The sequence below is a fragment of the Megascapheus bottae genome, chromosome 25 (assembly GCF_031878675.1).
Source record: "Megascapheus bottae isolate mThoBot1 chromosome 25, mThoBot2.hap1, whole genome shotgun sequence".
Taxonomy (NCBI): Eukaryota; Metazoa; Chordata; class Mammalia; order Rodentia; family Geomyidae; genus Megascapheus; species Megascapheus bottae.
The window spans coordinates 15,011,901-15,037,174 of record NC_143533.1 but is presented as its reverse complement, the minus strand read 5'-3'; the positions used below and the strand labels follow the sequence as shown (position 1 = coordinate 15,037,174).

General features: G+C 44.5%; 1 protein-coding gene across 2 annotated transcripts in view; it reads right to left on the bottom strand.

The window, feature by feature from the left end:
- Positions 1-25,274, bottom strand: part of Rab27a (RAB27A, member RAS oncogene family) — a 42,650-nt gene that overhangs the window by 3,883 nt on the left and 13,493 nt on the right. Inside the window, exons 1-5 of one of the 2 annotated variants that reach the window (XM_090358377.1) lie at positions 15,424-15,481; positions 9,013-9,187; positions 6,572-6,657; positions 4,606-4,709; positions 3,444-3,567 (exon numbers count right to left, since the gene is read on the bottom strand). In XM_090358377.1, coding sequence (XP_090214503.1) covers positions 3,444-3,567; positions 4,606-4,709; positions 6,572-6,657; positions 9,013-9,165 — 467 coding nt within the window. In that variant the 5' untranslated portion in view covers positions 9,166-9,187; positions 15,424-15,481. Of the gene's footprint in view, positions 1-3,443; positions 3,568-4,605; positions 4,710-6,571; positions 6,658-9,012; positions 9,188-15,423; positions 15,482-25,274 lie in introns of those variants that run through there. The other variant, XM_090358376.1, reaches the window with a different exon arrangement.

The window sequence follows — 25,274 nt, the reverse complement described above, 5'->3', positions numbered from 1 at the left end:
TAGTCAGTTGAGTGCTAAATGCTAAGTTGTTCAAACTCCATGACTCCCCCACCCCCCCACACACAAAGGATTTCCATGGCAGGTGGCTACCCCCTCAGATCCCCTGAGGGACAGAGCTGATGTCAGGGCAGCCTGGGCTGAAGTCAACCCTGACTCGCCCCAGCCCTGAAGAAAATGCTTTCTTGACACGACTGGCATGGTGTGCTGCTTCATCAATGACCTCCTCCTCACCCCTTGCCACACAAGTGCCCAGCTCCATGATGGCCCCTCTGCCCGGGACCACAGAACCTGAGGGCCTCTCAAGTGTGGAGAAGTGGGAGGAGTCATTGGATCTCAGCCAAGGCTCAGGAAAACCATGCAGAGAGCTGTGGGAAGGCACAGCACCACGCACAGGCCCCCACTGGAAGCAAGCTTGGCTAGGCTCAGCATTAATCCCCATTATTTTCCTTCCTGGTCAGCCCTCCCCCACCCCCAGCGATCTGGCAGGGGTTTGAGGGGAAGTAGGAGTCAGTTCACTACGGCCCTGCACTGGTGTTCACCTACTGGCTCACCTTGCCTGCATAAACCAGCACCCAGACCTGCACCTGCTCACCCCCCACCCCGACTCTGTCTCCTCCACGGTCACACTCCTCCCCCCAGACTGTGTGTGGTTAGCCTGTGACCATCAGGGTCACAGACAATGGACTGACAAGGGTTGGCATACGATAAGGAGTCTCAGCATGTTGGGCTTTGGGTTCTTTTTCAGACTCTTGATAGGCAGCCCAAGTTAGCCCTGAAAACTCAACCTCCTGCCTCCATCTCCCAAGTGCTGAAATTAAAGGCATGCCACCAGCATGGCTGGCAGGTTCTCACATTCTATATCTATCCACTCCTTTACATCCATCTAGCCTTCCTGACTGTGTACTCTGGGGGGCTCAAACACAAAGACAATGCCCACTGAGACAGCTAAACCAGCTCTCACTACCACACAAGGTCAAACCATGACAAGACGGGTCTTACAGCCAGACCTTTGTGGAATTGCTGAGCCACCAAGTATGGCAGAAGCACAGAGCACCAACAGATGCTCTTGATCAGAGCTCGCCAGGTACTCAACCACCTCTGCCCCGGGGTGGAAACTTTCACATCCTGTGAGTCAGAATCCAGACAGACTCATCCCCTGCGTTTTTCTCTAATTTACCCCTCCTTTTTCTCTTTCCACTAACCCAGCCTTGGTCTCTTACGCATCAGTGCCATCTCTAACCGCTCCTCCCACCAGGTCACCCCACCTTCAGCTGATGGGGAAGAGTTCCCATAACACCCCTCCATCTTGTCAGACTTTCAGCAATGCCAGTCCTGCAAGAGTCAAGCATTCAAAGCAGTCGGGAGTCTGAGCAGGCCCTCCTTTTTTGATTTGTGCCGGTCCTGGGGCTTGAACTCATGGCCTGGGTGCTGTCGCTGAGCCTCTTTGTTCAGGGCCAGCACTCCACCTCTTGAGTCACAGCTCCACTTCCAGCTCACTCACACACATTCCTGCCTGGGATGACTTTGAACCTGAGACCTCAGCCTCTTCAGAAGCTAAGATTACAGGTGTGGGCCACCAGCACCCGGCTCATTCTACTTTTTTTTTTTTTTCTGCCAGTCCTGGGCTTGAGCTCAGGGCTTGAGCACTGTCCTTGAACTTTCTCAAGGCTAGAGCTCTACCACTTGAGCCTCAGCACCACTTCTGGCTTTTTTTTTTTTTTTAATGTATGTGGTACCAAGGAATTGAACCTGGGTCTTCGTGCATGGTAGGCAAGCACTTTACCACTAGGCCAAACTCTTGGCCCCTCATTCTACTTTTAATACTAAGGGTTTGAATGTACACTTGAATTCTCATAGGACAGGAAGTAGAAATAAATGAAAGCCTGGATTCCTTTGCCAGGGAGCCTTTATATTAAAATACCTAACCAGGTGGTAGTCTGCTCCTGGCTCTGCTTCTGTACAACCCAGGCTGCTGTCACTAGGATTCTAGGCCCAGAGCCAGAAGGAAAACTTGGCTATCTCTCCACTCCTCAGAACAGCTAAACAAAGGAGATCTCTTCTGTCAAAGCCAGCAACTGCACAGTGATACCCAATAAGACCACCTTATATGCTAGAACTCTAGTGTATGAACTATATGAGATTTCCTTAGTGAACACAGGAGAGTTTCTTATCTTGTTTGCAATTTAGAAACTTCTTAGGCTAGGAATGCAGCTTAGATGTACAATGCTTGTCCAGTATGCATGAAGCCCTGGGTCTGATTCCTCAGTACCATATAAACAGAAAAAGCTTTTTCTGTGGCTTGAGTGGCAGAGTACTAACTAGCCTTGAGCAAAAGAAGCTCAGGGACAGTGCCCAGGCCCTGAGTTCAAACCCAAGACTGGAGAGAGGGGTTGGGGAGGGGAGAGAGAGAGACAGGTAGAGACAGGTATATATTAGTATGCTTGCATTTAAATCTATCTTTTGGAAAAACCAAGAGATTGATAGGATGGGATCAAGACACTGGAGGAGACCGACACTCAGGCTTCTTCTATGATTTCTACTGTCATGCTATTTCTTTTCTTTTTCTTTTTCTTTCCTTGTGTGTGTGTGTGTGTGTGTGTGTGTGTGTGTGTGTGTGTGTGTGTGTGTGTGTGTGTGTGTGTGTGTATGTGATCGTGGGGCTTGGGCGCTGTCCCTGAGCTCTTCAGCTCAAGGCTGGCGCTTTACCACTTGAGCCACAGGGCCGCTTCCAGTTTTCTGGTGATTAACTGGAGATAAGACTCTCATGGACTTCTTTGAACCACAATCCTCAGATTTCAACCTCCTGAGTCGTTAGGATGACAGGTGTGAGCCACTGGCACAGACCGTATCACATGATTTTAACATAAGAAGTAGGAAAATAGAGTAGAATGTCCACAGCTCAAGCCTGTAATCCTAGCATCTTATTCAGAAGGCAAAGTTCTGATAACTGAGGTTCAAAGCCAGTCCGGGCAAGAAAAGTCTGTGAGACTCATATGTCCAATTAACCAGCAAAAAGCCAGAAGCAAAGCTAAGGAATCAAGTGGTACAGTGCCAGCCGTCAGTATCAAAGCTAAGGAACCACACTTAGGCCCTGAGCTCAAATACTAGTACACACGTACACACACACACACACACACACACACACACACAAAATAAATAAATAAATGAATAAAACAGTATAATCTGACAACTTCCAGAGCCTACAGGTGAGTTGTTAGCATTAATTTTTTACCTTTGGCTTTTTTTTTTTTGCCAGTCCTAGGCCTTGAACTCAGGGCCTGAGCACTGTCCTTGAGCTTTCTCAAGGCTGGACATCTGCCACTTGAGCTATGAACCCAGGTTTTCATGCATGCTAGGCAAGCACTCTACCATTAGGCCATTCATGCACTTGTGTTGATTACACTGGAAGTGTTTTCTCTAGATTCCTTTGCAGAAATGCTCACCCATACTTCTCTGCGAGGTTTCTGGCTTCCTCTTCTCTCACCACCCTCTGGTCTTCCAGATCATTTTTATTTCCACACAACACTATGTCTGGGTTCTCACAGTAGGCATGCATTTGTAGCTGGCCTAGGAAAGGGGGTAAAAATTATCAGAGGAAAATAATAATGTAAGCATGTGATTGATAGAGAACCCTAGGCTACATTCCTGGTCCCTCAAATATAATTTTTAAACTATAAATGAATGTGTGAACATAGTGTTTTCAAAACATCATTAAAAAAATATGTAATACTGCATGAATAGGAAGTTTTAGGGACATAGAAATGGGTAGGATATACTGGGAATGTGGCTTAGTGGTAGAGGGTTTGCCTAGCATACATGAAGCCCTGCACTCAAGTCCTCAGTATGACACAAACAGAAAAGGCCAGAAGTAGCACTGTGACTCAAGTGGTAGAGGGCTAGCTTTGAACAAAAGAAGCTCAGTGACAGTGCCTAGGCCTTGAATTCAAGCCCCAGGACTGGCAGTTTATTTTTTTTTAATAGGTAGCTGGGCACTGGTGGCTCACACTCAGGAGGCTGAGATCTAAGGATTAGGGTTCAAGGCCAGGCACTAAAGTCCATGACACTCTTATCTCCAATTAACCACCAGAAAACTGGAAGTAGCACTGTGGCTCAAGTGGTAGAGTGCTAGCCTTGAGCCGAAGAGCTCAGGGACAGTACCCCTATCCAAAATTCAAGTTCTATAAGCTCATGCTTATAATTCTAGCTACTCAAAAGGCTGAGATCTAAGAATCACAGTTCAAAGCCAGCCTGGAAAGGAAAGTCCATGAGACTCTTATCTCTAATGAGTCACCAGAAAAAGAGAAATGGAGCTATAGCTCGATGTGGTACACTGCTAGCCTTTAAGTACATAAGGCACACAGAGACAATGCCCAAGCTCCAAGTTTAAGCTCCACAATGGACTAATAATAATAATAATAATAATAATAATAATGAAAGAAACAAAGGTAAAACTATTCCTGTCCTGAAAAAAAAAATCCTCCCATGTATTTATATCAGAATTTTAAGACAACATTCTCCTTCAAACATGTTTGAACACAAGACCACAAGGGAGGGACTGCATTCCTGGCAGAGCAACATAGAGGGCAGGGATACAGTAACACTTACTTATCCAGTTTCGGACATTGAGGAAACTTTGCTCGTTCGTCAAATCAAAAAGTAGAAGAAAACCCATCGCATCCCTGAAGAATGCTGTTGTCAAGCTACGAAACCTAGGAACATAAAATGGAAATGTGTCACCTGAGCCATGGCCCCACTTATCACATGGAGACAGAGATGCCAGTCAGGCCCCACCCCTCTTTCCCAAGGTCACCACTAACAAACTTCATGATGCTATTTCAAAGGGTATTTAGCACTTATGTAAGTTTCTGAGTTAACAGACCACATGATCTGAAGGGCCAGCCTGCTGAAAAGGACTTGGAGAATTAGCTCGTGATCCCTTGGGCTCAGCCAGGAATTTCTTGTAGAGTTATGAGCTCATTGGGACAAAAGCCAGGGTGCCTTTTGTGTATGTTTTTGTCCTATGAGATCTTGATATGTCAGTGCCCTGGTCTTCTAGTTAAAGTCTCTAGGGGAACCTCTTCTTTGATGACCATTTTCCTGGTGTCTAAGGTGAAAATGCTGTTAATGCATACCCTATTCTTTCCTGGGACTCTGCCTTCTGAGACTTTATTCCTCTGTCTCCTTCTGATAGTAACTTTCCTCTCATTTTTGCCTGTATGGAAAGTCTATAATCAACAGAGAGCTATCAGGGAAGAAAATATTGGTGTCAATTTGCCAGCTAATCATAATACTAAGGTTCCCTCCCCCTCAACTATTTTAATCAAAAGATGAGAATCAGCAGAGCACTGGTGGCTCATGCCACCTACTCAGGAGGCTGAGAGCTAAGGATTGTGCCCCATGACCACAACAACAAAAAAGATGAGCATCCTTCTCTTTGAGAAGTACATACCAGAATCACAAATGCAGTGATGGGCTCTTAGAAATTAAGTATCCAAAGAACAGACAGGGGAAAATGCATAAAATAAGATTGGCCACTAGGCTGAGTCTGGCTTAGTGGTAGAGTGCTTGCCTAGCATGCACGAAGACCTAGGTTCGATTCCTTGGTACCACATACATAGAAAGAAAAAGAAAAACCTAGAAGTGGTGCTGAGGCTCAAGTGGTAGAGCTCTGGCCTAAAGAAAGTCCAAGGACAGTGCTCAGGCCCTGAGCTCAAGCCCAGGACTGGCAAAAAAGCAAAAAATAAATAAATAAATAAATAAATAAATAAGATTGGCCACCATTTGTTATGGCAAATGGGCCTGTTGTACCACACTTTTTCCTTTCATATATGCTTGAGGGTTTCCATATATGAAACAATTAGGAAAAAAAAAAAAGCTGGGCGTGGTGGCTCACACCTGTAATCTACTCAGGAGGCTGAGATCTGAGGATCAAGGTTCAAAGCCAGCCCGGGCACAAAAGGACCTGAGACTCTTATCTCCAATTAACCTCTAGAAAATGGGAAGTGGGGCTCAGGGGTAGGTTGCTAGCCTTGAGCTGAAGAGCTCAAGGACAGGGCCCAGGCTGAGTTCAAGCCCATGACCCATAAAAACAAACAAACAAACAAAAAACACTTTCAGGGAGGCTTGGAGAGGTACCTAAAAGCAAGCTGTGCTAAAATCTCACTTGATTTCTCTTAGCTAAGTAACCTCTGACCATAGGAATCAATTCCAACCAGATTTTCAACTAGGTTTCAGCAACCAGGAACAATACATGAACATTTGCGGCCATCTTTCAGTTAAATAAATAGCAAGAGATAAGGGGAGGGGAGGGGGGGAGGGTTTGGACAGATCTAAAACAAAGAATAAGAGGAGGAAAGAGGGAAGGGGAAGTCCAAAGAAAGGAAGCTTAAGTTAGCCAGGGCTCCAATTTTCCCATGACCTTCAATGAAATAAAGCGGCCATTATCACCCGTGCTGATAACAGGGCAGCATATCATATCCAAGAGCAAATCCAGCAGGTGGCTGGCATCTGCTGCTCAGGTCAGTGGGTAAGGAGTGGGGCTGGCCACTTGTGGTGTCCTAGCTGTACTCACCTCTCCTGCCCTGCTGTGTCCCATAACTGCAGGTGGATCCTCTGGCCTCTGCCCACAGCACCATCCGGCCCGCTCGCTCTGTACACCTTAACATTGAGGGAAAAGAACATTCAGCCGGGGACAAGTGAGACCCTCAAGTTCTTCCTCCCTTTCTCTTCAGTATACATCTAGTCGCAGCGCAAGAGAACCCCTCTGTGATGCTACCACACTTCTATTGTTTGTATTTCAGGTCACATACTTACAAATGATTGGGTTTAATCATTTGTAATAAAATGAATAGATGTTACATAATCTTGTAAATGCATCACAAGGCCAGGCACCAGTGGCTCACACCTGTAATCTTAGCTATTCAGGAGGCTGAGATGTGAGGATCATGGTTCGAAACCAGCCTGGGCAGGAAAGACTCCATGAGACTATCTCCAACAAACTACTCAGAAAACCAGAAGTGGCACTGTGCTTCAAAGTGGTAGAGCACTAGCCTTGAGCAGAAGAGCTCAAGGACAACGCTTAGTTCCTGGGTTCAAGCCCTGGGACTGATAAAAATAAATAAGTTATACAACAATTTATATACAAAAATAACAAGCAGCTTGCCTTTCTCCAAAATCCCCCTTAGATCACTAGTTTCAGAACACCTTGCCTTTCCTCTCTCCGCTTTTATTTATTTATTTTTTGGCAGTACCGGGATTGGAACTCAGCTTGATTGCCTAGCTGGCATTCTATCAACTGAACCACACCTCCAGTCCAGCTTTTTACTGATTTAATTGGAAATGGAGTTGCTAAGAATTTTCTGCCTGGCCTGGTCTCAAACATTAATCCTCCAGATCTCAGACTCTTGACTAGGTAAGATTACAGGTGTGAATCATTGGCTTCTCCGGCTTACTATTTTTTGTTTTTGTTTTTCTGTCGGTCATGGGGCTTGAACTCTGGGCCTGGGCACTGTCCCTAAGCTCTTCAGCTCAAGGCAACCACCCTACCTCTGGAACCACAACCCCACTTCCCGTTTTTCTAGGGATTAATTGGAGATAAGAGTCTTACTTTCTTTAGTGTCTGAGTTGGCTTTGAATCAAGATCCTCAGATCTCAGCCTCCTGAGTAGCTAGGATTACTGGTTCTCCACCTTACCTTTAAAGAGTGTTCTTAAAACAATCTTAGCCAGATGCCAGTGGCTTCATGCCTATCATCCTAGCTACTCAGGAGGCTGAGATCTGAGAATAGAGGTTCAAAGCCAGCCCAGGCAAGAAAGTCCATGAGACTCTATTTGCCAATTAAATACAAACACACATACACACACACACACACACACACACAAATGGGAAGTAGAACTGCATCTCACAGTGGTGGAGCACTAGCCTTGATTGAAAGAGTTCAGGGACAGCACCAAGCCTCACGACTGATACATATACACACACACACACACACACACACAGAGTCTCTGCTTGTCGAACATAGTGGTACATCCTGTAATACCCTGAAACTTAAGTTTAAGACCAGCCTGAAATATATACATATATTTATAATATCTAAATATTTATATGTATTATATTCTTTATATATAATATCCTATATATTATATTTATTCTTTGTATATATCTTTTTATATAACATATATATAAATGTTTTATTTAGTTATATGTAATATATAATATGTAAATAAGATATAAATATATGTATTATATTATATAATCTATATTTATTATTTATATATTATACACCATATATTAGATATTATATAAACACATAAATAGAAACAAATATATTTTTATCTAATACATGTTTATATACACATATTTATATGTACTTATATATAAAATACACACATACATATATACATACATACATACATGCATACATACATGCATACATACATACCATAAAATCTGAATGAAAGTGGAAGCGTGGTTCAAGTAGTAGAGCAACATCTCTCAGTGAAAAAACCAATTGAAAGCCAGGTGTGGTGGCTCATGCCTGTAATCCTAGCTACTCAGGAGGCTGAGATCTGAGGATCGCAGTTCAAAGTCAGCCTAGACACTAAAGAACGTGAGACTCTTTCTCCAATTAACCACTAGAAAACCAGAAGTGGCAATGTGGCTCACGGGGTAGGATGGGAACCTTGAGCTGAAGGGTTCAGGGACAGCTCCAGGCCCAGAGTTCAAGCCCCACAACCAACAACAAAAAAAAAGAAAAGAAAAGGCCAAGTAAGAGCATGAGGCCTCGAGGTTAGGCCCCAGTACCCGTATCAAGAATCTCATAGGCTTGGTTTTACATGAAGCATCCTTGACTTAGCCTTTCCATCACCCAAGTTGAACGTAACACACATACCACATGTACCTTTTAATTTCAGATCCCAATCTCTGTCTTCCTAATTCCTATAAAGGAAACAGAACATACAGGCAAACATGGATCCTGAGATGATCTTTTTACTCAGGAGGATATAGAACTTACCACTCTTTTTTCCCTGAAGTCAATGCCCACTGTGGTGATAAACTTGGAATTAAATTTGCCATCGGTGTATTGGTAAAGTACACTGGTCTTCCCTACTCCAGAATCGCCCAAAGCTAAAAATTTGATGAGGTAATCATAATCTCCATCAGACATAATGAAGAACTCTGTGGTTCACCTGAAAAACATATATAAGTGAAGATATATTAAGGTCCATCAGGAAATATTAGTGATGTTTTGCCAGGCTCAGAGTGCTTCACCTGTAATCCCAGCCACTCAGGAGGCTGAGATCGGAGGATCATGGTTTGAAGACAGCGCAGGCAAGAAGAAGGCAGCCCAGGCAGGAAAGCCCCTGAGATACTTTATCTCTAGTAAACCACAAAAAGCCACAAGTGGCACTGTGGTTCAAGTGGTAGAGCAGCAGCCTTGATTATAAAAGTTCAGGGACAGAGCCTAGGCCCAGAGCTCAAGGCCCAGGACTGGCAGGAAAAAAAAAGAAGAAAGAAAGAAAGAAAGAAAGAAAGAAAGAAAGAAAGAAAGAAAGAAAGAAAGAAAGAAAGAAAGAAAGAAAGAAAGAAAGAAAGAAGAGAGAGAAGAGAGAGAGAGAGAGAGAGAGAGAGAGAGAAAGAGAGAAAGAGAGAAAGAGAGAAAAGAAAGAGAGAAAGAAAGAAAGAAAGAAAAATGTAAAAGTCAGCTAATAGATATCTTGATGTTAATGTCTATACTTGTGTAGGCCCTAAGTGTCAGCTCCAGTACCTGAACAAAACCTCAACAAATTCAGTCTACTTAATTTAAGTCCTGAGTATGTTTTTGAATCCAAAGGGAGTGGGGAAATGCTCCATGCTTTCAATATGGAAATCAAATAATATAAATGTGTTCCCCCATTGGCCTGCTACAGAGGGCAAGGGATCAATGAAAATGCACTGTGTGAGCCTTGAGCCCTGGGCAACAAACCCCATTCTATGGGCACTGTCTCCTACACGCACTCCAGCCTTGGGGTGCCTGGAAATACCTGCATGGGTATTCCTCCAGTGGAATCAAAGAAAAGGCTAGACAGCCAGGCTTAGGACAGGTCAAAGGCCAGATTACTCACAGCACTTCTAGTTCTCCTCCTTATATAAATATTTTCTCAGAGTGCCCTCCACCCTCCACTCCCCCCACTAACAATGGAAAACAAAGCACGCCCACTTCCTCAACAAGTGCTGGGCAAGATAACTGACCAGCAAGAGAAAGCCAATGATCCCTGTTATTTAAAATAATTAATAATATAATGAGCCAGGGTATACTGGTGGCTCAAGCCAATCATCCAAACTACTTAGGAGGCTGAGATCTGAGGATTACGGTTCAAAGCCAGCCCAGGCAGAAAAAAGTATGAGACTCTTCTCTCCAATTAACCACCAGAAAACTGGAAGTGGAGCTGTGGCTCAAAATGGTAGAGTGCTATCCTTGAGCAAAAGAATTAGAAGACAGGGCCGGGAGTTTGGCCTAGTGGTAGAGTGCTTGCCTAGCATGCATGAAGACCTAGGTTCGATTCCTTGGTACCCCACATACATAGCAAAAAACCGGAAGTGGTGCTGAGGCTCAAGTGGTAGAATGCTAGCCTTGAGAAAGTCCAAGGACAGTGCTCAAGCCCTGAGCCCAAGCCCAGGACTGGCAAAAAAATAATAATAATAATAATTAGAAGACAGCACTCAGAACCTGAGTTCAAGCCTCATGACCAACAAAACAAACATTTTCATTGCTGTTTAGGGAAGAAAATGGCTGAAGCTAAGAAGAAAGACTCTTTTATCTCTTTCTCTTTCCTTTCTCTCCCTTTGTCCTCCCTTTTTCTCTATCAAATAAAATGGAGATGAGCACATCAGCGTCCTCTCAGAGATGCTTTAAGGAAAATGATAATCCACAGAAAGCTTTGAACACATTGCTTGCTGTAGGCAAACATACTGTTGTTTATAGCACTGCAATTTTTGTGTATGTGATATGTGCTTGTCCTGGGACATGAACTCAGGGCCCAAGGGCTGTCCCTGAGATTTTGTGCTAGTGTTCTACTACTTGATCTGCGGTTGCACATCCAGCCTTTTGGTGGTTAATTGGTGATAAGAGTTTCATGGACTTTTCCTGTCAAGGCTGGCCTTGATCCTCAGATCTTAGATTCCTGAGTTTAGCTAGGACTATATGTAATTTTAAACAGATTCATTAACTTCTTTATTAGCAAGTCACATACTTTTAAATTTTATCCTCCATTAGCAAGGTTTCGACTCAGTCTCACATTTATTAAGGTGCTTATTCTGCTGCTTAACCCACACAAAGCCAGCCCAGCTTCTTACTGGTTATTTTAGAAATAAAGAGTCTCACAGACTTTTCTGCCCAGGCTGGCCTTGAACCTGATTCTCCTCATTTCAATCTTATAAATAGGTAGAATTATGGTGTGAGCCACCAGCACTCAGCTTAAATCTTATTCATAATATATCTAGTACCTGAACCATCAAAGGAAAAAAAAACCCGCAGGTACAATGTACCTAAATTTAAAGATACTCTGGCATTCTAGTCTACTGATGAGCTTTTTCCACATGGTTTCTGGGCAATTTCAGAGCAGGGAATGTTCATCAGTTGCATGATGTGGTTTTCAGAAAAGGGAAACTGAGGCCCTAAGAAGGCAATCAATAAATGATCTGAAATCAACCAGCTGCTCAGAGAATGGGGCTGGGTTGAACCTCAAGTCTCCAAAATTCTAGACCCATCTCCTTTTCACAAACAGTTTTGTTCTCAACATTCTTTTCTTCATCATTTCAGTTGCTTTCATTCAGGAATCAAAAGTTTTCAGGCTAGAATGTGGCTTAGTGGCAGAATGCTTGCCTAGCATACATGAAGTCCTGGGGTTGATTCCTCAGTACCACATACACAGAAAAAGCCAGAAGTGGCACTGTGGCACAAGTGGTAGAATGCTAGCCTTGAGCAAAAGAAGGTCAGGGATAAATGCCTAAGCCCTGAGTTCAAGCCCCAAGACTGGCAAAAGAAAGAAAGAAAGACAGACAGAGAGAGAGAGAGAGAGAGAGAGAGAGAGAGAGAGAGAGAGAGAGAGAGAGAGAGAGAGAGAGAGAAGGAGGGAGGGAAGGAAGGAGGGGAAGGGAGGGAGGGAAGGGAGGGAGGGAAGGAAGGAAGGAAGGAAGGAAGGAAGGAAGGAAGGAAGGAAGGAAGGAAGGAAGGAAGGAAGGAAGATGTCCACAGCTATAGAAGCAAGTTGCTTTAAGTCTAAAGTTCAGAGTGCTGGGGTGAGCAATCCTCACTTCCACTAGTAAACTCCTTTCCTGAGCCAAGTGTGGTAGTAATGTCTGTAATCGCAGTACTTGGGAGCTACAGGTAGGTGAAACAGGAGTTCAAAGCCAGCTTGGGCTACATAAACCCAGGCTCACACAAAGAAGTGTGGGTTATGAACCAAAAACCATTATCAGTCTTTTCCTTCTACCACAGGTATAAAAACTACTGTCCATTAGGGAAGGAGAACTAATGACTCAAATGAGATACTGGCCTTTGTTTTCTTTATAACTTATGGTTACTACTGACTCATTTATTCAAAAGGTATTGGTCACCACAGTCTCTTTTGCTCTGAGTGTCTACAAGGATTTATGAAAAGCAAATTTACTGAAGCACTGGGTGCTGCAGAGTTATACTTAGAGTCATGGGCCTCAAATACAACTTCACACACACAGCATGGCGGGCACGGCGGGCACAGTGGGGTTGGGGAAGCATTCAGGTCATTGGTCAACTACGAGACCCACAGTGGGGATAGGAGTGTCTGTTTGATTTTCTGAGTAATATCTCAAATATTGTAAGAGCAGCCCCACAGAGACACAACCACAAGTCTGGGTGATAGAATGGTCCGCCCATAGCTAATGCCACCACAGGGCTGTCTGCTCCCAGGAATTTCGTAAAGGTGCACAATATATGAACCCATGCTCACTCGTGGTTGCTTTTTGTGAGCATGCAGAAAAGCATGGGGCCTAGACTAGAGCCAGGGTCCTTTACCTTCTAGTAAGGGGGCATGCCCTTCACCCCACACCCCTCCCTGACCTGGATGCCGTGAGCCTGGCCATACCTGGTCACATGCCTCCAACAAAGAAGGGCTTCAACACTCATTTTTTGGGTGCCAGTCCTAGGGCTTGAACTCAGGATCAGGCTGTGTCCCAGCTTTCTCTCTGGGCACTGTCCCTTAGCTTTCTCACTCAGGCTAGTGCTCTACAGCTTGAGCCACACCTCCATGTTCAGCTTTTTGCTGGTCAATTGCAGATAAGAGTCTCACAAACTTTCCTGCCTCAATTGGCTTTGAACAGTGGCCCTCGGATCTTACCCTCCTGAGTAGCTAGGTTTACAGGTTTGAGCCACCAGTGCCCCACTGATCTGGTTCTTTTTCTCCTCCACTGTAAGAATGACAGAGAAACCTTATCAGTCACTCAAAGAAAAAAAAGAGGAAATATTTTCCAGAAATGGAAGAGGAGTAACTTAAATTACTGAGCAGAGCAGGCATATGCCAAGGCCAAATGGTTAATATGGGGAATTCTGTTACTAACACACTATCTATAAAAGGCTACATCAAGTAGCTTGTGCCTGTAATCCCAGGTACTTGGGAGACAGAAAGATTCAATGCCACCCAGCTTTCTTCTATCACTCTTTCATATCTGCTTACCCCCTTTTAAATAACTTCATAGGTTTTATTGTTCTATTTTCATATAAGTGGATGTAGTACTTTGTGGAGCATTAGAAAGCTGGAAGGAAGGAAGGAAGGAAGGAAGGAAGGAAGGAAGGAAGGAAGGAAGGAAAGAAAGAAAGAAAGAAAGAAAGAAAGAAAGAAAGAAAGAAAGAGAGAAAGGATAGATGCTGGGCATCTGTGGCTCATGCCTATAATCCTAGCTACTCAGGTGGCTGAGATCTGAGGATCACAGTTCAAAGCCAGCCTGGATAGCAAAGTCCATGAGATTCTTATCTCCAATTAATCGCCCCCAAACTGGAAGTGGCAATGTGGCTCAAGGGATAGAGCACTAGCCTTGAGCACAGAGACTCAAGGACATCACCTAGGCCCAGGGTTCAAGCCCTGTACTGACAAAGAATGTCAGGAAAGCGTGTGGAACTAGGTAGCATCATGTCAAACCTCATACTACATTCTTTTTTTTTTTTGCCAGTCCTGGGGTTTGAACTCAAGGCCTGGGCATTGTCCTTGGACACATTTTGCTCAAGGCTAGTACTTTGCCACTTGAGCCATAGCACCACTTCCAGCTTTTTCTATGTATGTGGTACTGAGGAATCAAACCCAGGGCTTCGTGCATGCATGCTAAGCGAGCACTGTACCACTGAATACGTTCCTGGCCTACTAACAGCCCTACTTTAAGCAGTACTTCTGCACCTAGCCTTACCTGCTTGCTTTTTCCTTTTCTGGATCTCTTGTTTTTCTCCTCCAGGTTGTCCTCTCAAAATCCAGCGTGGATGCTCAGAAACAGACCTTATACTCACACCATCCGTAAAGATGGGCATTCTGTGGAACATGAGCTGCCACACGAACTTCAAGAAGTTTGACTCTAAGCTTCTATGTGTGTAAGAAATTCTAGGGGCTGGGAATGTGGCTTAGTAGTAGAGTGCTTGCCTAGCACACACAAAGCCCTGAGTTCGATTCCTCAGTACCACACAGAAAAAGCCAGAAGTGGTGTTGTGACTCAAGTGGTAGAGCTCTAGCCTTGAGAAAGCCCAGGCATTGAGTTCAAGCCCCAGGACTGGCGAAAAGAAAAAAAAAAGTTTTTAAAAATTCCAAAAAAAGGGGCTGGGAGTTTGGCCTAGTGGTCGAGTGCTTGCCTAGCAGGCATGAAGACCTGGGTTCAATTCCTCGGTATCACATACATAGAAAAAAACATCCAGAAGTGGTGCCGTGGCTCAAGTGGTAGAGCTCTAGCCTTGAGAAAGCCCAAGGACAGTGCTCAGGCCCTGAGTTCAAGCCCAGGACTGAGGGGAAAAAAAACACACACACACAAAAATTCCATAAAAATAAATGACCCTGGGGGGCAGGGAGTTTGGCCTAGTGGTAGAGTGCTTGCCTAGCATGCATAAAGACCCAGGTTCAATTCCTCAGCATCACATACATAGAAAAAAGCTGGAAGTGGTGCTGTAGCTCAAGGGCAGAGCTCTAGCCTTGAGAAAAGTCCAAGGACGGTGCTCAGGCCCTGAGTTCAAGACCCACAACTATCAAAAAATACAAAAAAATAAAATAAAAATAAATGACCCTGGGATTCTTCACCTCTGTCATTAAGTATTTTAAAAACATAGACAGCCAGGTCTCCATCTCTCTTGTCCTCTCTCCACCAATATATTTACAGCATGAGTTCAACTGTGCCCAAACACCATATTTGTCAAAAGGAAAGAAGAGGAACTCACCTAATGGACAAGGCTGGCTTTCTCAGATACGGCTCTCAGTGATTGCCAAGGCTTTGCCCTACGTGAGGTGTGGATACTGTATTGATTGGGCTGAGAAGCTGCCCAGAGGTGGGGTGAATCGGGGTGTGCCCTGAGTTTACTTATGCAAAAGCACCTAGTGCCTTGCCATAACTCTAATGCTTTCATTCTCATCTCACTGTGTTGGAATCGGGGAGGGAGGGCAGCTATCGTCACTTAAGGACAGGGGAGACTTGAGAACTTGTGTTCAGCATGGGACAACCAACGGAACTATCACAAATGTGTGGGACGCGTGCCATGAGAACCTGCCACTCACACGTCACTGTGGAGATGATTTAATGGTTGGGAGCCTGCTTGTCCCACGGCAGGAAATGACAGGACAATTTCAGAATATTCAGAGCAGACCAGTGCTGGTACAGCCGGCAACCTTCCCTGTGAGGCACAAGGAAGTCACCACGCCACTGTGGCCAACGGCAAACTGCTCTGATCCAGCGGACGGCAAACTTGCTCTAGCAATAAAACTGGTTCTTCAAAGGCACTCTCACCTAGCACTGCACCATATAAAACAAATGAAAGGCAAAGCATTCTAATTAAAAAAATAGAAGAAGGTTATGACTCCACTCCAAGGCCTGTGGGTGCCCTGAGGCAGGGCCTCTGTTGTATATATGTGGGAAATCGTCCTGGCACATCTAACTTCGAACTTTGGTTCATTTGGCTTTTGGTGAAACATTTTCTGCATGCCTAAACCCCTCAGATGGACAGTTAATTTGTAAAGTCTCCTGGCATTTTGGTCACCCAGCATCTCCTAAAAAAAAATGCCAGCTCTCAGATCTCCTCAAGGATCATCTTATCTAGGAGGGAAAACCTCTAATGTATGGGATACCCCTGGTAAGCACCCCAAGAGAGGCTATCTGAAGCATAAGAGGATGGATTAGACTTCTGGAAAGAGCCTTGGGGACCCCATCATTCGGCCCCTCTTTCCCGATCTCATGATTGTGCCTCATCTCTCCAGTGAGGTTGCCTACTTCCTTAGGACTGTCTCCTCATCACCAACTGACAAGGGGTCAGCTGTCACTCAAGCGCTAATTGTGTCCACATCTGTTTCCCTTGACCACCTCTTCCTTCCCCTGGTTATTTCTGCTGCCTCTTGATTTCATTCAGGAATGACCAAAAAGTGTCCTGGGGATCCATGGAGAGCTGCCTCTTCTTTGTCCAGTGTAGATACTTGTTGAAAATTGGATAAGTAATTTCTACATGTCCCTTAGATTTCTGCACTCAAGGCTAAAATTCTACCACTTGAGCCACAGCTCCACTTCTGGCGTTTTGCTGTATAACTGAAGATAGGACTCTCATGGACTTTTCTGCCCAGGCTTGCTTTGAACTATGATCCTTAGAATCAGCCTTTTGAGTAGCTAAGATTGCAGATGCGAACTGCCAATGCCTGGTTTGTTGAAGGTTTTTTGAAGACTTCATTCTCATTAAGGAAGCTTATCTACTATCTCTAGTTTCTTTTTTCTTTTTTTTTTTTTTTTGGTCGGTCATGGTGGGACTTGAACTCTGGGTCTGGGCATTGTCCCTGAGCTCTTCAGCTCAAGGCTACTGCCCTACCCCTTGAGCCAGAGGGCCACCTCCTGGAGATCAGAGTCTCATAGACCTTTTAGTGCCCAGACTAGCTTTGAAGCATGATCCTCAGATCTCAGCCTCCTGAGTAGCTAGGATTACAGGTGTGAGCCTCCGAGTCTGGCTTCCTAGTTTCTTTTTAAACAAAGAAGTAGTTCATCAAATTTCATTTCTATACCTATTGACATTATGCTATTTTTCTCCTCTATTCAGTCACTGAACTTACATTAATTTTGCTTTTGATACTTATCTTTCCTTTTTTTTTCTAGTTTCTTTTCTTACTTTCTGGCCTTCTACACTGGGTTTATACTTGCTACTCAAACGTTCTCTTTCAGCCTGGCACAGTGGCCCACACCTGTAACCCCAGTCTCTTGGGAAGATCCTTCAAAGACAAAAGAAACCAAATTCAGCACAACATTTACCTACCAATCCAAAAGCTGTAATTGTAAGTGACATTTGGTATATGACCTCCATCAGTGATGGATAGATGGGGGGATCCCTGAAGCCCCTAAGGAGGGGAGAGAACCTCATCTGAGGAAGTGAAATAGGAAGCATCTCAGGCACACATCACCAACCAGCAATGAGGACACTACATCAAACACCAAGATCATGGTTCTGGAACAATGGCCAAACACGTGAGCTCTTTGTAGAAACAGTGAAGAACACAACAAAACCACACGAACTAAAACCACATTACTGGGGGGAGGAGAAGCGCATACACCCAGGGAGGAGAGGGCAGGAGGCCAAGCACACAGGTAAGACCAGGCTGTGCCGAGAGCAAGGCCAGCCATGCTGCAGCCAGAGCAGAGCGTGGAAGAAACTACTCTCTGTTTCTGGCCAAGGTGTGGCTCGAGCCAGGATGGATGATGAATTTCCGTTCCTAACGGGCTCCATGTGACTCATGGGCTGTCACAGCCATCAAGTAAGCCATTCCCCGAGCTCAGGCTCTCCATCACCCAGCAGTAATCTGAGAAAGCTTTAATACTTCCAAGGAAAAACGAGAAAACAAAAACAGAGAGGGGGCTGGGAGGTGGTTTCTTCCTGGCCCCCCCCCATCATGGAGGGTCTGGAGAGGACCAAAGCTGCAGTGGCAGCAGAGCCCAGGGACCTGCTGCTGACGTGCACAGGCCCTGGTTGCCATGGCTGCGGTAGTGCCAACCTGCCCGCTACCCACAGCCTCTTCCTTTTCTGCCACAGTTCCTGTCTGTAGCAGCAGCAACAAGAAACAAGGAGTATTGCCAGGCATGGTGGCTCACATCTGTAATCTTAGCTACTCAGGAGGCTGAGTAGTTGAGCTGGTTCAAAGCCAGCCCAGGCACAAAAGGAACTGAGACTCCTGTCTCCAATTAACCTCTAGAAAATGGGAAGTGGGGCTTGGCTCAAGGGTAGGCTGGTAGCCTTGAGCTGAAGAGCTCAGGGATAGGGCCCAGGCTGAGTTCAAGCTTCATAACCCTCCCCCCCACACACACACACAAAGAAACAAGGAGTGTCAAGTTTGTATTCTAACAACTGCCAGGTTGCTGAATTCCAGATCTAGAAGGGAAGAGGAGAAAGTGGAAAGAGACCGAGAAAGATGGACCTGAAGACCTATCAAATAAGTGGGGATGCCTCATGAACAAACACTCCTTCACCCCAAAACTCTTTGAGGAAAGGTGACACTTATAATCTACAAATCTTGAGCCACGATGTCTGCTTTTCACCAGCGTTCTTTCCCCCCCTTCCCTCTCTCTCTTTCTCACTCTCTCTCTCTCTCTCCCTCTCCTCATATTGGTCAGCATACTAAGCCTAGGACACTTTCTGGCTTTAGCACTCACAAGTCAAAGGACTTTACTGACGCTAGGCCTCAACATCACCATCTGTGGAGGGGTTAGGTTGGATGAGATAAACACTAAGAGTTGTCCACACCTTACCCTGCATGTGGCCATATGCATGTGGGACATTAGACTGTCCCCATGTCAAGAACCTGACTGTAGCTCACAGAAACACACCAATAAGGGAATGGCTACAACACAATAGCAATCATAAAGAAATAGACTGGTTATGGAAACTCACACCTTTAATCCCAGCTAAGGGAGAAGCAGATAGAGGGGGATCACTGTCTGAGACTGGTCCATGGCAAAAACTCAAATGCTGTCAAAAAATAACCAAAGTTGCTAGTGGCTCATGCCTGCAATCCTAGCTACTCAGGAGGCTGAGATCTGAGGATCCCGGTTCAATGTCAAGAAAAGTCTGTGAGACTCTTATCTCCAATGAACCACCAGAAAACCCAAAGTGGCCTCATTGCTCAAAGTGGTAGAATGCTAGCCTTGGGTTTGAAAAAGCTCAGGGACCCGTGCCCAGGCCCATGACTGCCAAAACTAAAGCAAAGAAGGATGAGGGTCTGGCCTAAGTGGTAGAATACCAGTCCAAAGAGCCCAGGGCCCTGAGTTCAAGCCCCAGTACACACACACACACACACACACACACACACACACACGCACGCACGCACGCACGCACATACACACACAAAGAGGACATTTGGACATACCTACACAGAGAGAAGATAGCATGAGAAGACACAGAGCATGGACAGCCTTCTCCAAGCCTGGGGCAGATCCTTTCCAACAGCCCTCACAGGAGCCAATCTTGCTCACAAGCTGATCTTGAACCACCAGGTTCCTGGACCAAGAGGCAATAAACTCATGTTGCCCAAGACACCCGATTTCTGGTCTGTTACCACAATCCTTACAGACTAACATACACCCTAAAGTGGAGAGCCATGTATAATGAAACTACCCATTATGCACATCACCCCAATATTTTACATATATACCCTCCTACTTCACTGTACATCTCTAAAATATATGGACCTAGCTGATGGTTCACACCTGTAGTTCTACTATTCAGAAGGCTGAGGCCTGAGGATACAATTCAAAGCCAGCTCAGCCAGATAAATCTGTAACTCTTACAGCTAATTAACCAACAAAATGCCAAACTAGAAATATGGCTCCAGTAGTAAAGAGCCAGACCAGAGAAGAATAAAAGACATAGTGAGAGCTCAAGGCCCAGAGTTTAAGCCCCAGTACTGAAACAACAACAATACACACAAGAAAATGTAGACCTTTTTACATGGCTACATTCCCCAATCAAACATAACAAAATTAACAACGAATTGAAGATGGAATTTAGATCACAGAAAAAGAAAAATACACCTTATTCTAAAACACATACTTACCCTCCTCCACTGAAACTAAGATAACTGAAAACAAAATCCTAGGCAACCTGAATTTTCATGGCTAGAATTCTCAGAGGAGGAGCAAGACTTAGAGTAATGCAATTATTTAGCCACCTCTCTCATCTGATATATGAGATTAAAAGTTTATGTTACTTTATTAAATCTAAGAAAAACATGGAAGAATGCACACAGTATTTCTACACACTCTCTCTCCAGTCTTTAAAAATATATCATTCAAACTAATCCCAAGAAATCTAGCAGAAACCAGATGTCTCTAGTTAAAAAACAAAACAGAAACAAAGCATACAACAGTATGAGAAATAACACATAATTTCAGTCCCCGACACTGAATATAGTAGAGCTAAAAAACACTCCCAAGAAAAAAATAAGAAATGTAAAAGCATACCTTGACACGACAGAAATAAGAAATGTAAAAGCATACCTTACACGACAGAATCGGTGGGCTGTGGTTTCCCAAAACGTTAGGCCAAATGCATGAACATTTAGGAACTTCCCACGGCCTCCTCAGTGAAGCTACTTTTGGTCTACTGGTAAAGTAACGGGCCTACTTATCAAAGCTTTACAAGTGTCCTGAAAGGCAAATCTGCTCCACCAACTTACAAAAGCAGGCATCGCTGTGCAAGCCCACAACCCAGCTAATTAGTCTCAGCTGTTCGTCATATGGCCCCCGCAGACCAGTCAAGTGATGCTTGCTTCTTTCAAGCTTTCTAAGATCCCATTCCTCTGGGCTCTCAGACAGAGGGTTGCTTTATTAGCCTCTTGCCTAGTGTTAGGAAAGTAGAATTTCCACTCTATTCCCCTCCATCAAGAACGGACATTTGTTTTCTCAAAAAAAGTCTCAAAAAGCATCATGTTCCCAAGATTCTGATAAAGTTGTATTTAGTAAGGTTTCTTGATCGATATAATTTATGGATTAGATTAGATTCCTAATCTAAATGACACTAGAGATCTAACAGAAGGAGAAAGAAGGATGGCATGAGATGATTTCCCTAGATCTTGCTCCTGGTGAGGACCTAGAAGTAAATCTGGCTAGAGCCAGGCACTGTGTGATCACACCTGTAATCCTAGCTACCTCAGGAGGCAAAGATCTGAGGGAGTCTGGGCAGAAAAGTCCATGAGACTCTTATCTCCAATAAAAGTACTCAGAAAAAAAGCCAGAAGTGGCACTATGGCTCAGGTGGTAGAGTGCTAGCCTCGGGCACAAAGAGGCTCAAAGACAGCACCCAGGCTCTGAGTTCAAGCCCCAGGACTGGGGGGGAAAAAAGTCTACAGAGTTGCCCACATGGAATTCTCATTAGCATCTCCAAGTCAATGTGTCTCAACTTACCTCCTTTGCTCCTGAGTCTGGAGTAGCTTCTCCAGCACAGACCCAGAAATCTGATGGTCAACACTGACTCCTCCCCCTCCCCCGATGCCACTTCCCATTGGCCACGAAATCCTAAGCATCTTCCCACCTCCCTCTCTCTCAGTTATTCCATTTCCTTTCTTGTCATTTCTGGTCTAGATGGCTGAAATGAACCATTTATGTGGCTTTCTGGATGGAAACTTGATCCCACCTCCACACTATACCCAAATTGCTCTTTCCAAAGGAAAATAGAATCCATCACTCTCTTCCACACAACCTGCTAATGGCTCCCTTTTAGTATTATCTATAATTCCCTGTTTCCTGGCCATGAGTCACTAGATTCCCAACTACCAGAATGGTTTGTATTTCTCTGCATCGAGGGTTATGAAATCTGCACCCAAGATCAGCAAGAGCAACATCTTAAGAAAAAATTACACTCAGCCAGGTGGTGATGGCTCATGTCTGTAATCCTAGTTACTCAGGAGCTGAGATCTGAGGATTGTGGTTCAAGGCCAACCCAGACAGGAATCTGACCTCCTAATAAACACCAAAAAGCTGGAAGTGGAGCTGTGACTCAAGTGGTAAAGTGTTGACCTTAAGCAAGGCAGTCAGTGCTCAGGCTGAGTTCAAGTCCCAGGACTAGAACACACATACATGCGCGTGTGCACACACACACACCCCACATTCCTGGAAATATCCATTGAACTAGCCATGCTGAGCAGTGCATGCACATACACACACACATGAGTATGGTGTATAACAAAGCCTCCAGGTAGGGCCGGGAGTTTGGCCTAGTGGTTAAAGTGCTTGCCTCGCATGCATGAAGACCGGTTCGATTCCTCGGTACCACATATAGAAAAAAGCTGGAAGTGGTGCTGAGGCTCAAGTGGTAGAGCTCTAGCCTTGAGAAAGCCCAAGGACAGTGCTCAGGCCCTGAGCTCAAGCCCAGGACTGGCAAAAAAAAAAAAAAAAAAAGCCTCCAGGTACTCCAGAACACCTGTCTGCCAGCGGTGTTGAATTAGCCCCTACTCTGTGTGTGGGCCTGGTCAGCCCATGTGATAAACCGTTTACTTACTCCTGAGTCTCCCTTCTTAGTATGTGGTCATCTTGAAGACAAGACTTTTTTGTCTTATTCATCAGTTATTCTTTCATCCCACAATAACTTCTTGGGCACTTACTAATTATTGAGCCAGGTGTTGGGTACATAACAAATCAATCCATTTCTTGCCTCTGGGAAAAGTTACCCTTTTCTTTTGGCAGCTCAAATGTCACTGATGACTGTTCAGTCTACACTAGGGGATTCAGTGCAGTGGAGAACATTTGCCTGCGGTACACAAGGCCCTGGCTTTGATGCTCAGTGAAGGGAGGCAAAGAGAAGACAATCAATGGAATAGGAGAAATATTTACAAACCACGGACACACAGACACACAGACATACACACAGAGACACATACACACACACAACTGGAATCAGAGAAGAGCAAAGGATCTCAGTAGACGTTTTTCCATGGAAGCTATGCAAATAGCACAGAGGTATGTAAACAACTACTCTATATAACTAATTATCAGGAAAATGAAAAACAAAACTGCTGTGTAATATCCCTTCACATCTGCTTGGATGGCTATTATTTTAACTCAAGGCGGGTCTGAGGATATAGCTCAAGGGCATGTATGAGGCCCTATGTTTGATCCCTGGCATCAGATAAAGAAAACAATCTTGTGGGCTTTTTCTTTTTTTGAGGGGTCGCTATGGCTTGAACTTAGAGCCTTACATTTGTTAGCCACAATCCCAGCCCCAAAGAATGTTTTTTTTTTAAGTACATGTTGGTGAAGATATGGAAAGAAAGGGAACCTTTATATACTGTTGGTGAGGATGTAAATTTATACAGCCACTACGAAAAACAGTATGGAGGATCCAGAAAAATTTGACTTAGAAATACCACAGGGTAGACCAACCCTGCTTCCGGGCACACAATCAAAGGAATTGAAACCAGAATCTCAAAGAGACATCTCTGCCCATGCTCATCACCACAATCTTCACAAATAGTGAAGGCTTACAAACGACCCAAATGCCACACACCCTGATGCTGAACTAGTAAAGACATGGTAGAATACAGATATGATTACTCATATCTGTTATTCAGCCTTAAAAGAAAGAAGACAGGCCTGCCAATGCAACAACACGGATGGGCCCGAAGGACATTCTGTGAAAGGAGCCAGACACATATTGCCTCACTTAACATCTAAAATGACCAATCTCACAGAAGCAGGGAATAGAAATGGTGATGCATACTAGCTACTAAGAAGGCTGACAGTGGAGGAACTGTAGTTCAAGCTCATGAGACCCTGTTTCAAAAATAATCAGCAAAATCGGGGATAGAGGTATGGCTCAAGTAATAAAATGCCAGCCTAGCAAGCTTGAGGTCTTTAGTTCAAAACCCACTACAATCAAAAAGCAAATTTGAATTCTGCATAGTACATAACTTGTGAAGAACTACTATACTGCATAATGCATATTGCTAACAATACTGTATTATAAATTAAACTCTGCTACAACAGATCATAAAAACCACAGCAATAAGAAAAGAAGCAAGAGGAAGTGGGGAGGGGCAGTGGATGAGTTGATGGTTTTATGGGTCAACACTTGCCCAAACTCATGAGTATATTAGATACAGTTTTTTGTAAGTCAGTCATACATCGGTGTTGTGTGCGTGTATGTGTGTGCACATGTGTGTGTGTGTGTATTTTAAGTAAGTGGAAACACAGAAGGAAGAATCTCAGCCATCCAGCTTTTGCTGTAATTGTTTTGAGATAAGGGTTTCAGTATTCCCAGGCTGGTCTCAAACTACATGGGTGATTCTCCTGCCTCAAACTTCCGAAGTAGATGAACTACAAGCTTGTGTGGTGCATTTATTTATTTATTTATTTTGGTCTTAATTCTCTACAGTGGTGAATGTGGAACTCAGAGTGTTACATGTGCTAGGGAAGCAGTGTACCACTGAACTACACTCCCAGGTTCTAAAAGCTCAGCCTTCGGAACTCAGGCCCCATCCTCACCAGTGCTGAGATGCTTCCAGCCTTGATAAAGCTATAGGCTTTGTGTCTGGAGGGGCAGACAGTAAAACTCTCAGGTTGAGGATCTCTGAGGTACACCAGCCTTAGGGCAGTGAGTGAGATGTTAAACAGTATGTACTGAGACACGCCACTGGCCACTCTACACCACTACCACTAGACTCCCTGCAAGCAAGCCTGATCCACAGACACATGGATACTGTGGGCTTTTTTTTTTTTTTGCCAGTCCTGGGCTTGAGCTCAGGGCCTGAGCACTGTTCTTGGGCTTTTCTCAAGGCTAGCACTCTGCCACTTGAGCCACAGCACCACTTCCAGCCTTTTTCTATGTATGTGGTACTGAGAAATCGAACCTGGGTCTTCGTGCATGCTAGGCAGACACTCTACCACTAGGCCAAATTCCCGGCCCATGTGGGCTTTTTTTTTTTTTGTTTTTTTTTTTTTGGTCTAGAATCTGTCTAACCTTCCCGCTTGGGCTGGGAAGATAACAAAGAGATCATGACATTGACCTACTTAAATCATAATGTAACTGGGGAAGGAGGGAAAAGATAGAAATTGTACCTG